The 13,362-nt window shown below is 43.0% G+C and overlaps 1 protein-coding gene across 1 annotated transcript; it reads right to left on the bottom strand.

The window, feature by feature from the left end:
* Positions 1–3,232: 3,232 nt before the first annotated feature.
* On the bottom strand, positions 3,233–8,035 carry LOC308571516 (ribonuclease-like). The gene is made up of 2 exons (XM_081167067.1): positions 7,843–8,035; positions 3,233–4,736 (listed from the first exon to the last, which is right to left on the bottom strand). Exons 1-2 carry the CDS (start codon positions 7,945–7,947, stop codon positions 4,278–4,280), a joined length of 564 nt encoding a protein of 187 aa, XP_081023193.1. The 5' UTR covers positions 7,948–8,035; the 3' UTR covers positions 3,233–4,277.
* Positions 8,036–13,362: the final 5,327 nt, after the last annotated feature.

Genomic DNA, 13,362 nt, shown 5'->3' with positions numbered 1-13,362 from the left:
TTGGTGACTAATATACACACAATACAGTGGTACCTCTGGTTATCTACTTAATTCATTCCAGAGGTCCGTTCTTAACCTGAAACTGTTCTTAACCTGAAGCACCACTTTAGCTAATGGGGCCTTCCGCTGCTGCTGTGCCGCCGCCGCACGATTTCTGTTCTCATCCTGAAGCAAAGTTCTTAACCCGAGGTACTATTTCTGGGTTAGCGGAGTCTGTAACCTGAAGTGTATGTAACCTGAAGCGTATGTAACCTGAAGCGTATGTAACCTGAAGCGTATGTAACCCGAGGTACCACTGTAATTACCAAAATGATTATGCATTCTTTATCAATCTTCTTTTTTAAAAAAATATAATTCTTATTAACAGGCCAATCAAATCACATTATTTCCAAATCACATTAGTTCCAAATTATACAGCCAGATTTTTAAATTTTTGTTGGGGGTACCCATACTTCAAGTTCCGAAAAGGGGTCCAAACATCACTTATATTGCTGCTTTAATTAGACAGTTCTATCCATTTCTGTCCAGATAGTCTCTTTGTTACTTTCCTCATCTTCTTGTTCTTATAATATATTCCTTTCTTTGCGATCTCCGATAATCTTCACAAGCGGGTTGAAAACAAACATCCTCTGTTTGGGTTTTACACTCTCCAAAAATCATATCACATAAGGACAGATGCCATTTCCACACCTCCGTAAAGAACTTTCCCTCAGTCTGTCCGTTGATTCCCCCAGGCTTGCCAAACATATCTCAGAGGGCTCTGCCAGGTCTAGATCACATTCCGTTAACCACTCGCATTCCAATGACCCTGGTCCTCCTCCCCCCGTCCTTCTTAGGCAAGCCTGTCTTGGCAAGACACCATTTGAAACTGCGTCATAAAACTTTCCTCCGTTCTCCGATGTTTACCAATCCTCTCTTTGATCAATAATTCACTCCACACAGTTCTTGAATTCCTGCTTGTGATTAATAAATTGCAACGATTCTTCTCTCTCAGGTGGAGGGTTATTATAAGGTTATTATAAGGTTATTATTATTATAAGGTTATTATAAGGCAAAAAAGAAGTTTTTTCCTCCACCCCCTTTCCATTTCACTCCAAACATACCAGTCTTTTAATGGTGATTCATCACTTGATTTATTTGTCCCGCCCGTCGCTCCGCTCACAGAGATCCATTAATCAGCAGTCTTTACTCCCGATCTTCGCTTGATGTATGTGCTTTAGCTTCTTTCCAATTATGTATTTCCAATTATATATTTCAAGCCAAAGCGAACCAGTGCGCTGATTGGAGACAGCGTCAGGAAGAGCCGACTTCACACGAGGGCTTGTGCCAAGTGTCCACACCCCCTTCTTTTGAATCTGGGGGTGAATTATGGACACCGCTGGCAAGGCAGTCCCCCCCATCCCCTTGGGGGGCCCGGGAAGGCTGCATACCTCCCATAGCAGCCTCTTAATTACCTCGTGTGGGTCGGAGAGATGTTATTGTCAGCCATCTTCCAATGCGCCCCCTGGTGGCCCCCCATTCTTTATCAATCTTCTGAGAAAAATACAAAAACTTATGCAAAGCCAAAGAGACTTACAAACTACCCAACCTAAGATGAACTTATAATATCTTATTTCAGTGGATTTTTCAAGTACTTAGCTCAGTCTTTTGTTTTCTTTATCTTTTTGGGTAAGTTCATGAAGATACCAACAAAAGGTAATTTCAATGTTGTTCACAATACCGAGAGATGCTAGTAAAGTTGTAGATGGATGTTAATAAAGTTGTAGACAAGGTGCCGGCATTTTGCACCTGTTTCACTCTGGCAGTCCAAGTAATCAAGAGGCCGCTGTTCACCCCCAATGGGGCCCTTTTACTGGGGCTTGCAGGTAACACACTCCCAAGGTATTTTTCTGGGTTTCTTCAGTGGTCTAAACTCAAAGCCTTGATACGTATATTGATATTGAATTTCATAGAGAATACTATTTCTTGGCTTAAGCTTAAGGGACTGAATTGCTTAGATTCACTGGCATCTCCAGGTATGGATGGGAGAAACCTTAGTCAGAAACCCTCGAGAATGACTTCCACTTGGTGCAGACAATACTAAACTAGATAGACCAGAGTTCTGACTCAGCCTAATGCAACTTCCTGTGTTGTTGCTTTTTATGGGATGGGCCCTGTCTCTTATTAAGCCCTGGATTTTTTTTTAAAATCCCTCTTGGTTTCTCGCTTTCTCCCTGTCATTCAGGAATTCTGAACCCTTTGATGTGAATTTGAGGAATTTGCAGCACATTCATTCAAATATTCGTCATTGAGTGATGTGCTGCTAGCTTGTCCCATGTTCTCATATAGTAGGTGGCCAGGAATCAATATTCTTTCAATAGCAACAGTGCCCAAGGGCTCTGACTAATTGTTTTGAACCTCCTTGGAATGCTTGGGTGGAACTTCCAAATAGGAATAGGGAATTCCAACACAGTTTGGCTTTGTTGGCTTGTCAGCCTCAGGGAGAACTGCTTCCTGGGAGCAAGGAGACTGCAATCAAGCCATCTGCCAAGTTTGCATCACTTTTCCACGAAGTCAGCCTTCTCCTAACTTGCTGCTCTTTGGATGTTGTTGGACTCCAACTCCCATCAGCCCCAGCCAGAATGACCAATGGCCAAAGATTGTGGAAGTTGTAGTCCTGCAATATCTGGAAGGCCAGTTGTGTCCCATCTGTACTAAGATGAATGGATGGAAAAGAAAAGCTAAAAAGGATTTGTGCATCATCATCATCATCATCATCATCATCATCATCATTATTATTATTATTATTATTATTATTATTATTACTATTATTTGTATACCGCCCTTCATCTGAAGATCGCAGGGCGGTTTACAACATAAAGATACAAAATGAGAACACAAAATGTATAATAAAACAAACAAAACAAAACAATAAACCCCCTTACCACAAACACATTTAAAAGGACATAGAATGTTAATCCGCCTAAAGCCTGGTTATGGAAAAATGTTTAAATTAAGATTTCCTAAACTAGTATGCCTAAATCCGAGAGGGAGCAGGAGTGTTTAAGAACATTGAAAGATGGGAAGAAGATCGAGAGTTCTCCAGCACAGAAAAAGTGGATTTGATGATAGCAGATTTCTGTGACTGGAAACCTGACTGATGCCTGTCCTGAATGCCATCAACTAAGACAAACTAGATCTGGGTGAAAATATATGCCACAAAATGAATGATTAAGAAACAAACTTGAGAGCCTTTAATTTGTTCATATGCAATGTTTTATTCACTTCTAATTTAAAGATAATGAATAAAAAAGGTTTGTAAGGTTTTTAATGTGTATTTATATAGTCCTTACTTTTCTTTTTACATGTGCAGCCAATATATGTGTAGCATATATATATAGTGAGCAGTGGCTCACAATAATCACAACAGCGTTGAAAATAAAACATCACAATCATTATAACACCAAACACAAAAGCACAGAAATAAAGCAAACAGCAGCAAGAAATTCTTCAAAGCGATACGATTCAATAATGTCATGGTAACTCGTAGCGCTGCCAGGATACTTCCCAATCACATGTGCTGAATACAGTATATTCCAGCACATTGTCACTTATTTCTGTAAAATGATATTACAGTGGTACCTCGGTTTTCGAACGTCATCTGTTCCGGAAGACGGTTTGAGTTCTGAAACGTTCAAAAACCAAAAACTCAATAGCTGACAGCTAGGCCACAGGATCTTGCATTCAGTGGAAGCTGTGTTGCATGTTCGACTTCCAAGGCATATCCGAAAACTGAAGCATTTCGAAAATCGAAATGTTCACCAACGGAGACATTCAAAAACCAAGGTACCACTGTGTAAACTTGTTGGAACAGATTCAGTCTCATTCATATTTAGGGTAGTCTCCTTACTGTTTGGAATACCAGTGATGACTCAGTGAAGCCCTATTGATTTCAGTGGGCCTAATCTACATATGATTCAATCTTGATCCCATGGTGGTGGCCATGATTAACAATGACAATATTAGCGTTGAAACAGTGTCATCCGTATACACAGCGCTTTGCAGAGCAACAAACATTAAAGGCGACTCCTTGCCCCAGTGAGCTTACAATCTATTTGAGAATGGGGAAGGTGAGAAATAAAGAGGGAAGGAAAAGTCGAGGCAAGGGGAGGTTTCAATGGATTAATGTGAACACAGCTATTTCATGTACTTGGGCTTTGTTTTGACTGGGATACTGGGATACAGAATTTGATGAATACACAGGGAAGAGAGATTCCTTCAGGTCTACCAATGGTGCTTCAAAGAGAGGTCACAATCTGGCTTTCGTCGTAGTGCACCGGCCAGCCGCCTTCGCAGCCAATGACGATGTACCTGGGCGAAATGTTCTCCTTGTATTCGCACGGTGGGCGAGTGGAGCCCCCCCGGAGCGTGCAAGTGGTGACTCTGAAGTGCTGCCGGCTCTTCCGCAGCTCCCCCGAGGGAAGCCCTCCTTCGGCACACACGGCCCGGATCTGCCGCTTGGAGCCGTGGATGAAAGTGTTCACCTCCTTGCACTCGGGTTTGGTCAGGCCACGGCTGCCCATGAGGGTGTTGCAGTATCGGCCGTGGAAGCGGCTCCTGGGCTCGTCTCGGTGCTGGTTCAGGAACTTCTCATAGCGGGGGTTGTTGCCGCAGGATGACTCAGGGAGTAGATCAACCAGCAGGACTGCAAGGAATAGGCAACAGATGTCTTCGGACAGCCTCATTCTTCCTAGCACCTAGGATTGTAATATAAATTATAATGCATATTATAATACATAATACATATTATAATGCATAAAATAAGTTATGGCAGCAGATAAAGAAACAACAAAACAACAACAACACCACAAACTGGCTTATAAGCAGAAAACCAAATTTACTATAATAGCTAGAATAGAGATAGACTTATAACCATTCAAGAAACAAACATACTAAGGTGCCATGTGCAAGACAAAGCCTGGAGATAATGTAAAAATGGAGTGGATAAGTGTACAACTCTATCTTAACAAATTACATGTACACTAAACGTTATACGGACTGGATAAATGAACCATTCAACAAGTAGCGTAAGTCCAATCACAGAACGGCAACCCCATACTGCCACAACGGCAAGGGTAGCACTCTGGAGAATATGAAAAAGTTTTTCAAAGCTGTTTTTCAAAGATTGAGCTGGATGAGATGTTCTTCAATGGGTCTTGAGTTGGAAACACAAAGCCGGGTACATGGATCAATCACGGGAAGGCAAATCAAAGCCACCACCCTGGTGAGAATAACACAAGTGGGCAAAAAGAGACCTGTTCTCCGGATTTATTACAGGTTTTGCTACACGCTTCATCAGTCCAAAAAGCTGCATGATACAAAATAGCACTCCAATTACAATGTGTGATAAACCATAAAAATTAGAAAAGATCAGTCTTATACTATACCTTACCCAATCATACAAAACGGTTTGCTCAGGATAAAGAAAGTATTCACAGGCACAACTAGTGTTCAGACTCATAACAAGCAGTTAAATACAATACAGGAGTATAGACTCAATCATCACATGATTACATGGTTAAAGCTGCAGCATCACTTTTCTGTTACAACCAAACAACAGTACACTCATACATAGCATTCTAGATCGAATTCAGTATTCAAACCCTTTGCATATAAGGTTCCTAATTGAAATATTAATTTATACTCTTTCTGTAACAAGGCTCTTCGTATATCTACAGTTCTAAAAGGTTGTTTTTTAAAGGTCCACAAGATTAAAAAAAATGGGGCGTCTAAACATATGTTATGTATTTTGGACCTATGCTCAGAGATTCTGGTCCTAATTGCACGAGTGGTACTGCCTACATATAACAGCCCACAAGCGCAGCGGATACAGTATACACAGTTTTTAGTAGAACAATTTGTGTGTCCTTATTTTTGCCACGAGAGGGCAGTGCGGTGACAGAATTGCTAACCTGGAATTTGCACAGTGAACACAACCTCTCCCTCTGTGCCCAGAACAGATGTGCTGTGCAAATTCTAATAAGCATTCATATAAATCGGACATAGACATGGAGAAGAGAGGGGTACTGCTTTGATAGCTGAACACGTCATTTCCCTTCCCCCTGCAGTAAGGCTATAGGTGATTCAGAGGAGGATGGGCATGTGATGCAGGAGGAAGGAGTCTGGTGCTGCAATGGCAGCCCTGAGTTTCAGATATGAATAGGGGTCTCACACCATGGGCTCTTCCAGATGAGCTGTTTATTGAGAATCCATCCTGATTCGCTGGCACAATGCTTAGACCAAGACTGTGGCCACGTTCCCAATCACTGCATTCACTGTATTATCAGTGTCATGTTTTTATTGTGTTTTCACAGGACATTACCCAAAATGCATTGTGTATCCTGCACTTTGTTATAAATTGAGGTGTTGTTTCTCAACCCAGCTTCATGCCAAAAGGAGTCCTTAAGTCACTCCTAATTTTTCTCTAGCAAAAATGTGAACATGTTTGCCAAGGGAATCACATCCCTCACCCCCATCAATAATAAAAAAGGTAAAGGTAAAGGAGCCCTGGACGGTTAAGATGACTATGGGGTTGCTCATCTCACTTTAGGCCGACGGGGCCAGCGTTTGCCCACAGACAGCCTTCCGGGTCATGTGGCCAGCAGGACTAAACCCCTTCTGGCACAACGGGACACCATGACAGTAACCAGAGCGCATGGAAACGCCGTTTACCTTCCCGCCGCAGTGGTACCTATTTATCTACTTGCACTGGCATGCTTTCGAACTGCTAGGTTGGCAGGAGCTGGGACAGAGTAAAGGGAGCTCACATCGCATGGATTTGAAATGCCGACCTTCCAATCAGCAAGCCCAAGAGGCCCCGTGGTTTAGAGCATAGCGCCACCCGCTCCCTACCCCCATCAATACACCCTGGTTAGTACAGAAACAGAAATGAACAGCCTATGTGAACATCAAGGAGAAGGTGGCAGAACTGTGAAATGTAGTAGTGAAAAAAATAACTTCACTGTTCTCTAAGGTGGTAATGGGAACACTATGCCTAAACTTTACTGAGCATTTGTTCTGATTTATTTGGAGGGGGTTATATGGCAAAGAGCATTCCTCCTGAATCCACCCTAATTCACAACTTCCCATAAAGTCCATTATTGTGTCTGAAGTAGATTTGCAGCACTATGGTTGCAGTGTGCCTTGTATGAATTTAATTGTGCTGACATTCTGGAGGCAACCAAAATTATGTTTTGCATATCACCGCATAAGGATTGCTAATTGGACCGGGCAGGATGACAGGCTGGTGAGTGGAAATGGATTGATCTGCTCTTTCAACATCTGAACAAAAGCCAAAATCTGCATATGAAGTGTTTTTAGGCATGGGGTTAAACAGTTCACGTGCAAATATTTCTTACAGGCACAGCTGCAGCAGCTGGTTGAAAAATTGGCAGCCCTACCGCCATCCTGGTTGCTCCATGCCTGACCCACACCCGTTTCTGTAGGTTAGGAATGTGAATTTGAAGTCCATTGCAGGAAAACTAGAAAACAGTGGGATCAGCTTTGGTCTACTTGCTACACGGTGTATTTAAATCGAATCACATGGTATTCCTGGTGCTCTGATGAAAATAGGCAGAGGGGTTAAAAGTTAGTGCTGTTCCTGGAATCCTAATGGCAGTCTCACCCTCCATTTTCTCTTTCACCAGTTAGGAAAGAAAACAGCAGCAACTGGGTGTGGCAGGAGACAGGAATCCAAGAACTGGTCCACACGACAATGGAAGATGCAAATCAGGTTCCTTTAGATAATGAGGAAAATACAAAACAGCAGAGGGAAGGAGAGAAAGGAATGCAAAAAGGACTCACTTTTTCCAGGGGGACCGTATTGGATTCAGCTCCACACAGATCAAGCTGATGATTTACCACTCTGTTGTGCTTTTGAGCCAATGAAAAGCTTGCCAAAAGTTTCATAACTTTTTCCTAGGAAGAAATCCATGGATTGTGCCAGACTGGGTTTTATATAAACCATGCCTCTCCCTTCTGGCTATCATATTGCTTTTTTGACGCTCTCTCGCTCTCTCTCTCTCTCACACACACACTTACATAACAAACCCGTTTTTACTCTGTTTCAACTAAGGAAGCAAGGATCTGTCAATTTTTGTTCTTTCAGTTCTCATTCTCTCCTTCTTTAATGTCGTTCCCCACATTTCTTAGCCTTTTTCATCTCATGAAAATTCGTCAGCATTTCAATGTAGATTTATTTTAATCAATAAATTTTTGACGGGAGCCAGAGTTCACGGAAACACCATTTACCTTCCCACCAGAGTGGTACCTATTTATCTACTTGCACTTTAATGTGCTTTCGAACTGCTAGGCTGGCAGGAGCTGGGGCAAAACAACGGGAACTCACCCCGTTGCAGGGATTCGAACTGCAGACCTTCCGATTGGCAAGCCCAAGAGGCTCAGTGGTTTAGAGCACAGCGCCACCCGCTGTTTATAGTGCTATAAACAAAGTTTATAGTGTTGCCCACACGACACACACCCACAGGCTTCCATTCGTGTGAGGGAAGAGAAGTCACTGGACTCCCATCAGCACAGCTAATAATAATAATAATAATAATAATAATAATAATAATAATAATAATAATAATAATAATTTATTATTATTTATACCCCGCCCATCTGGCTGGGCTTCCCTAACCACTCTGGGTGGCTTCCAAAAAAATATTAAAATACTGTAATACATCAAACATAAAAAGCTTCCCTAAACAAGGCTGCCTTCAGATGTCTTCTAAAAGTCTGGTAGTTGTTGTTTTCTTTGACATCTGGTGGGAGGGTGTTCCGCAGGGTGGGTGCCACTACTGAGAAGGCCCTCTGCCTGGTTCCCTGTAACTTGGCTTCTCGCAGTGAGGGAACTGCCAGAAGGCCCTCGGTGCTGGACCGCAGAATCTGAACGATGGGGGTAGAGACGCTCCTTCAGATATATGGTCAGGGATGCGGCCAGCAAATTGTTCCTGCCAATTACACTGTGCATGTTAAATGCATTTATTGCTTAGATCAGACAGGCTTTATTCCCAAATGGAATATTGCTGACTTGATCCAAAGGGCATTCAGTACGATATACTGTGACTTCAGAAAAATGTGGTATCTCTAGACACAGACAAAACTTTTAATGGTGTTTTGTGGGCATTTTTAAAAATGTTGTTTAAATACATGGCATTTGGAAAATGATTTTTGCACTATACATGAGGTTGTTGGCAATGATAGTGATGAATGGGTTGTCTTCTCTGAGGCTACACCTTAAGAGAGGAATGAAGGAGGGCTCTCCCTTGTTGCATTTGCAATCGACACTGAAACTTTGTAGAATAAAATTAGACCCAATTTTAATATCAAGGGGGTCTGCATTTTGGGGGTGGAACATTCCATCAATTTATTTGCCAAGAACATCCTTTTAATATTTTCGAATCCTGAGCAAGCAGTGTCTCTGTTTTGTGAAACAGTTGCCTGCCTTGAAATAACTTGCTCTGAAACTATTATGTGCTTCAGTCTTGCCACTGGAGAACAAAAACATATCTTTGCTTATACAGGGTTTTGTTCTGAAGAATCCTGGGAATTATAGTTTATTAAGAGTGCTGGGAATTATAGCTTTGTGTAGGGTAAACTACAGCTCCCAGAATTATTCGCTTTAAATCATGTGCTTTAAATCTATGGTATGTACACAGCTCTTTGTCTTCTGAAATATGCTCCCTCCATTTGTAAAGGCCTCCCTGAATTTCCTGCAACTCAGAAAAGGGGAAGCACACAATACTTTACACGTCACCTAAAGCATGCTTATCTATTTCTCTCTGCCAAATGCTGGTGACTTTATAATATACTGTGCTGCAAAGAACAAGGATGTCTCTATTAAGGGTACTCGTCTCATTACTTTCTCTGAGTGGCCACTTGTGGCTGTAGAGGGCTAATATTGCTCACCTGTAGTATTCGCAGAAGACCTCTTGCCTCACAAAACTATAAGTGTCCTCCTGAGATTTCTCATGTGCAAAAATAGTCATCTGGGAGTGAGATCCTGCAAGGGCTACCCGGGCCTTGGGCAGCTTCATCCCTGTTTTGTCCACCACCCTATCCAATTCCAAACCTACTTTCCAGTTGTTGTTCTTCACCTCCTTGGCCATTGAATTTGCGACATCCATATCCAAATTCTCAATGGAACTGCTGACACCCTGATGATATGTATGAAGTACTTGCCAGTCCATGCCAGCTAAAAGGAGTTTCTGCAGCTGACCCTTCCTCAAGGGATTCTGGCAGAGTTTGCACGTCCCGTCTGGGTGCTGCCATTGGCTGGTGTCCACCACAAATGCTCCTTTTCTCTTCAGGGTACCAATGTCAACTCCCTAGCCAATGAAGTACCATAATGGCCAGGCACAAAAGTGTCCTGCTTCTTGCAGATTGAGCTGTGGAACCAATGACATTGGCTTAGATGTTGTTGGAGGAAGTTGGAAGAGAAATGGGAGGAAGGCTGCTAGGAAGAGGCGCTGTTTGGACATGATTGATCTGATGGGATTCTTCATTCCAGAGGGGCTGTCAGCTTGTAAATTACCCCGGGAAACAAAACAGAGAGGGTTTGTTTGTACCATCTAGGCATGTAGGTGTCATTAGGACTGTAAAGTGAGGTATAAATTCACTCTGACTGAATCAGCAGCAGCAACCTTACCTGCTTCCTCCTTTCCAAGCCTTTTCTATTTCTTCTCAGTGTATTACTACTTTGGCTCTCATCCATGAAATATTGCTAATTGGACATGGTAGGATCCGAGGATGCTGAGTGGAAATGGACTTACCTGCTCTTTCAGCTTTTAAACAAAACCCCAAATCTGCACATGGAGTGTTATATGGTCTGGGGAGAAACAGTTCACATGCAAATATCTATAGAACAAGCAACTTTTGCAGGCATCGCTATAACACCTGGCTGAAAAGTCAACAGCCCTACATCCAACCTGGTTGCTCCCACACCCATTTCGGCAGCCATGTAAAGTCAAAGGACCTTGATAGATTTGTCTTTAAATGAGTACAGAATTGAACTTCTGTCGCATTTCTAGTCAAGTGAAGTTTGCATGGGCAACTTGAAAGCATGCACTCCACCAGAAAAAAATGCCTTGCCTCCCTGGAGCCATTTTGTTTCCTTAATTCCTAGCCAGTAGAAGAGCACTGTGTCACCGAAAAGCTTGTATACCATGCTGTGGTTTTTTTCTAGCTCGTCATTTATGTTTGGCAACCGATTAAGAGCTGGAGAAGCCTCCTGGTCTGCTGCCTGCTACATTTAGAACTGATACATTTAGAAGTGCCACATAAAGTTCATTTCACATTTGCAAGGTTTGGGTGCTTTTAATGTGGAAGCACCTATGTATTTTCTGGAACTCTACACCATTGATCGTAGGCAGGTCTACTTTATATTGGTATGTGTAAGAAAATGCCAAAATTGATTGACCACTTAATAACCCACCGTTCCACAGCAGCTTTAAGTATAAAATAGTATATTATTTTATGTAAACTGTTCAGAGAGCTCTCTCTCTCTTTCTCTCTCTCTCTCTCTCTCTGTAGGCTGTCTGTGAATTTTATTTATTTATTTCATAAAATTGACACGCCACTTGATTGTAGAAAAAACCACAAAGCAGTTTTCAAAAAAGTTTCTTTTTTGTTAGATAAAATAAATAAATAAATGTAATCCTAGAAAGGTGGGCCATAAAAGCTCAAATAGACATATACAACAAATAAGGCCACCCCATCTCTGTCCTTGTTTGTGAAATTCCCCTGGTGAAACATTACAGGATGAGGCCCCCTCTCCTGTGCTGTGGTAACAGGTCTTTGAGGTTATTATCCCCTCTACATGTGTGTCTCAATCTATTAGTCAGTTGGTGGTTTGGAAGCACATACAGAAGACAGTTACAAAACACGATTGCAGGACCAAGGAGATCATGGCCATTTGCTCAACAGGAAAGATCGGGAAACTGGAGGCAAGTTGGTGCATCTCCTTTTTTGGAAGCTTGTTCCAACAAGAGCCTTGATCTGTTGAAGAAACCCAGACTGTCTTCACCCACCCCATTCAACAGCATTATATTATATTATACCGTATTGGCCCGAGTATAAGCTGCACCTGAATAAAAGTCGCAACTTTAAAATTGGAGGAGGGAGAGAAAAAAAGAGAAAAAAATATGCAAATATAAGCCGCTGCTCCTGGCTGCATACTGGGGTGGGGGCTGGGATCCGCATTGCTGACAGCATATTCCCCTTCCTCGCTCTCCCCCTTCCGGCCTTGGGGGAGAGGATGGGGGACTACGCATGGGGCGGGCGTCACTTTGCCACTCTCCTAGCACTGTTTGCCCCACGCTCCTGGCTGCATACCGTAAGGTCGCGAATATAAGCCACACTTGAACTTTTTATGGTCAGAATTTGGGGAAATAGTGAGGCTTATATTCAGGCCAATACGTTATTAGCTTCCCCTGCTCCGTGTGGTATTGGGCCCAAAGAAAGTCAATTTGTACTTCTGCCAAATGCCAAGTGCTACAAGCACCACCTCTAGCAGTAGCTGCTCCAGTTTTAAACTTTGTGACTGGAAGAAATTCAGCTGTGGAACATTTTGTGGGGATGAAATGAGGAGAAAAGCATGGCCAGTCTAACTTCTGAATTTTGGCTTCCCACATCCTAGTCTGAAACTCTAACCAATTCACCACACCTTTGTCTTTCTTTTAAAAGAAGCAGCAACTGTGTGCAGGTAGAATTAGATCAGGGGCACAGTAAGGGGAGATTAACATCAGGGATGGCAGCCTGAGGTGGTTGCCTCAGGTGGCAGGATCCCAGTAGAGTCTAGGAGCAGCAAATCCTGCCACTGCACCTGCCAGTTACCGAGGCTGCTACACTGCCACAGCAGCTGCCATGGCATGGCACTGAGGTTGCTTTCTGCCTCCCTCCCTCAGCTAATGTTGCCATGCACAACAGCAAGGCAGCCTCCAACACTCCTCTCTCATCTTCTCCCCCACCCACAGAATGCTACCTTGCACGGTTGGATGTGGGTGGCGCTGTGGTCTAAACCACTAAGCCTCTTGGGCTTGCTGATTGGAAGGTTGGCAGTTCGAATCGGTGTGATGGGGTGAGCTCCCGTTGCTCTGTCCCAGCTTCTGCCAACCTAGCAGTTTGAAAGCACGCCAGTGCAAGTAGATAAATAGGTACCACTGTGGCAGGAAGGTAAACGGTGTTTCTGTGCACTCTGGCACTTGCCACAGTTCTCCGTGCACCAGTAGCAGTTTAGTCATGCTGGTCACATGACCTGGGAAGCTGTCTGTGGACAAGCACCGACTCCCTTGGCCTGAAAGCAAGATGAGCGCCGCAACCCCA

The sequence above is a fragment of the Podarcis bocagei genome (assembly GCF_964188305.1).
Source record: "Podarcis bocagei genome assembly, chromosome: 13".
Taxonomy (NCBI): domain Eukaryota; kingdom Metazoa; phylum Chordata; class Lepidosauria; order Squamata; family Lacertidae; genus Podarcis; species Podarcis bocagei.
This window is presented reverse-complemented; position numbering and strand designations above follow the sequence as displayed.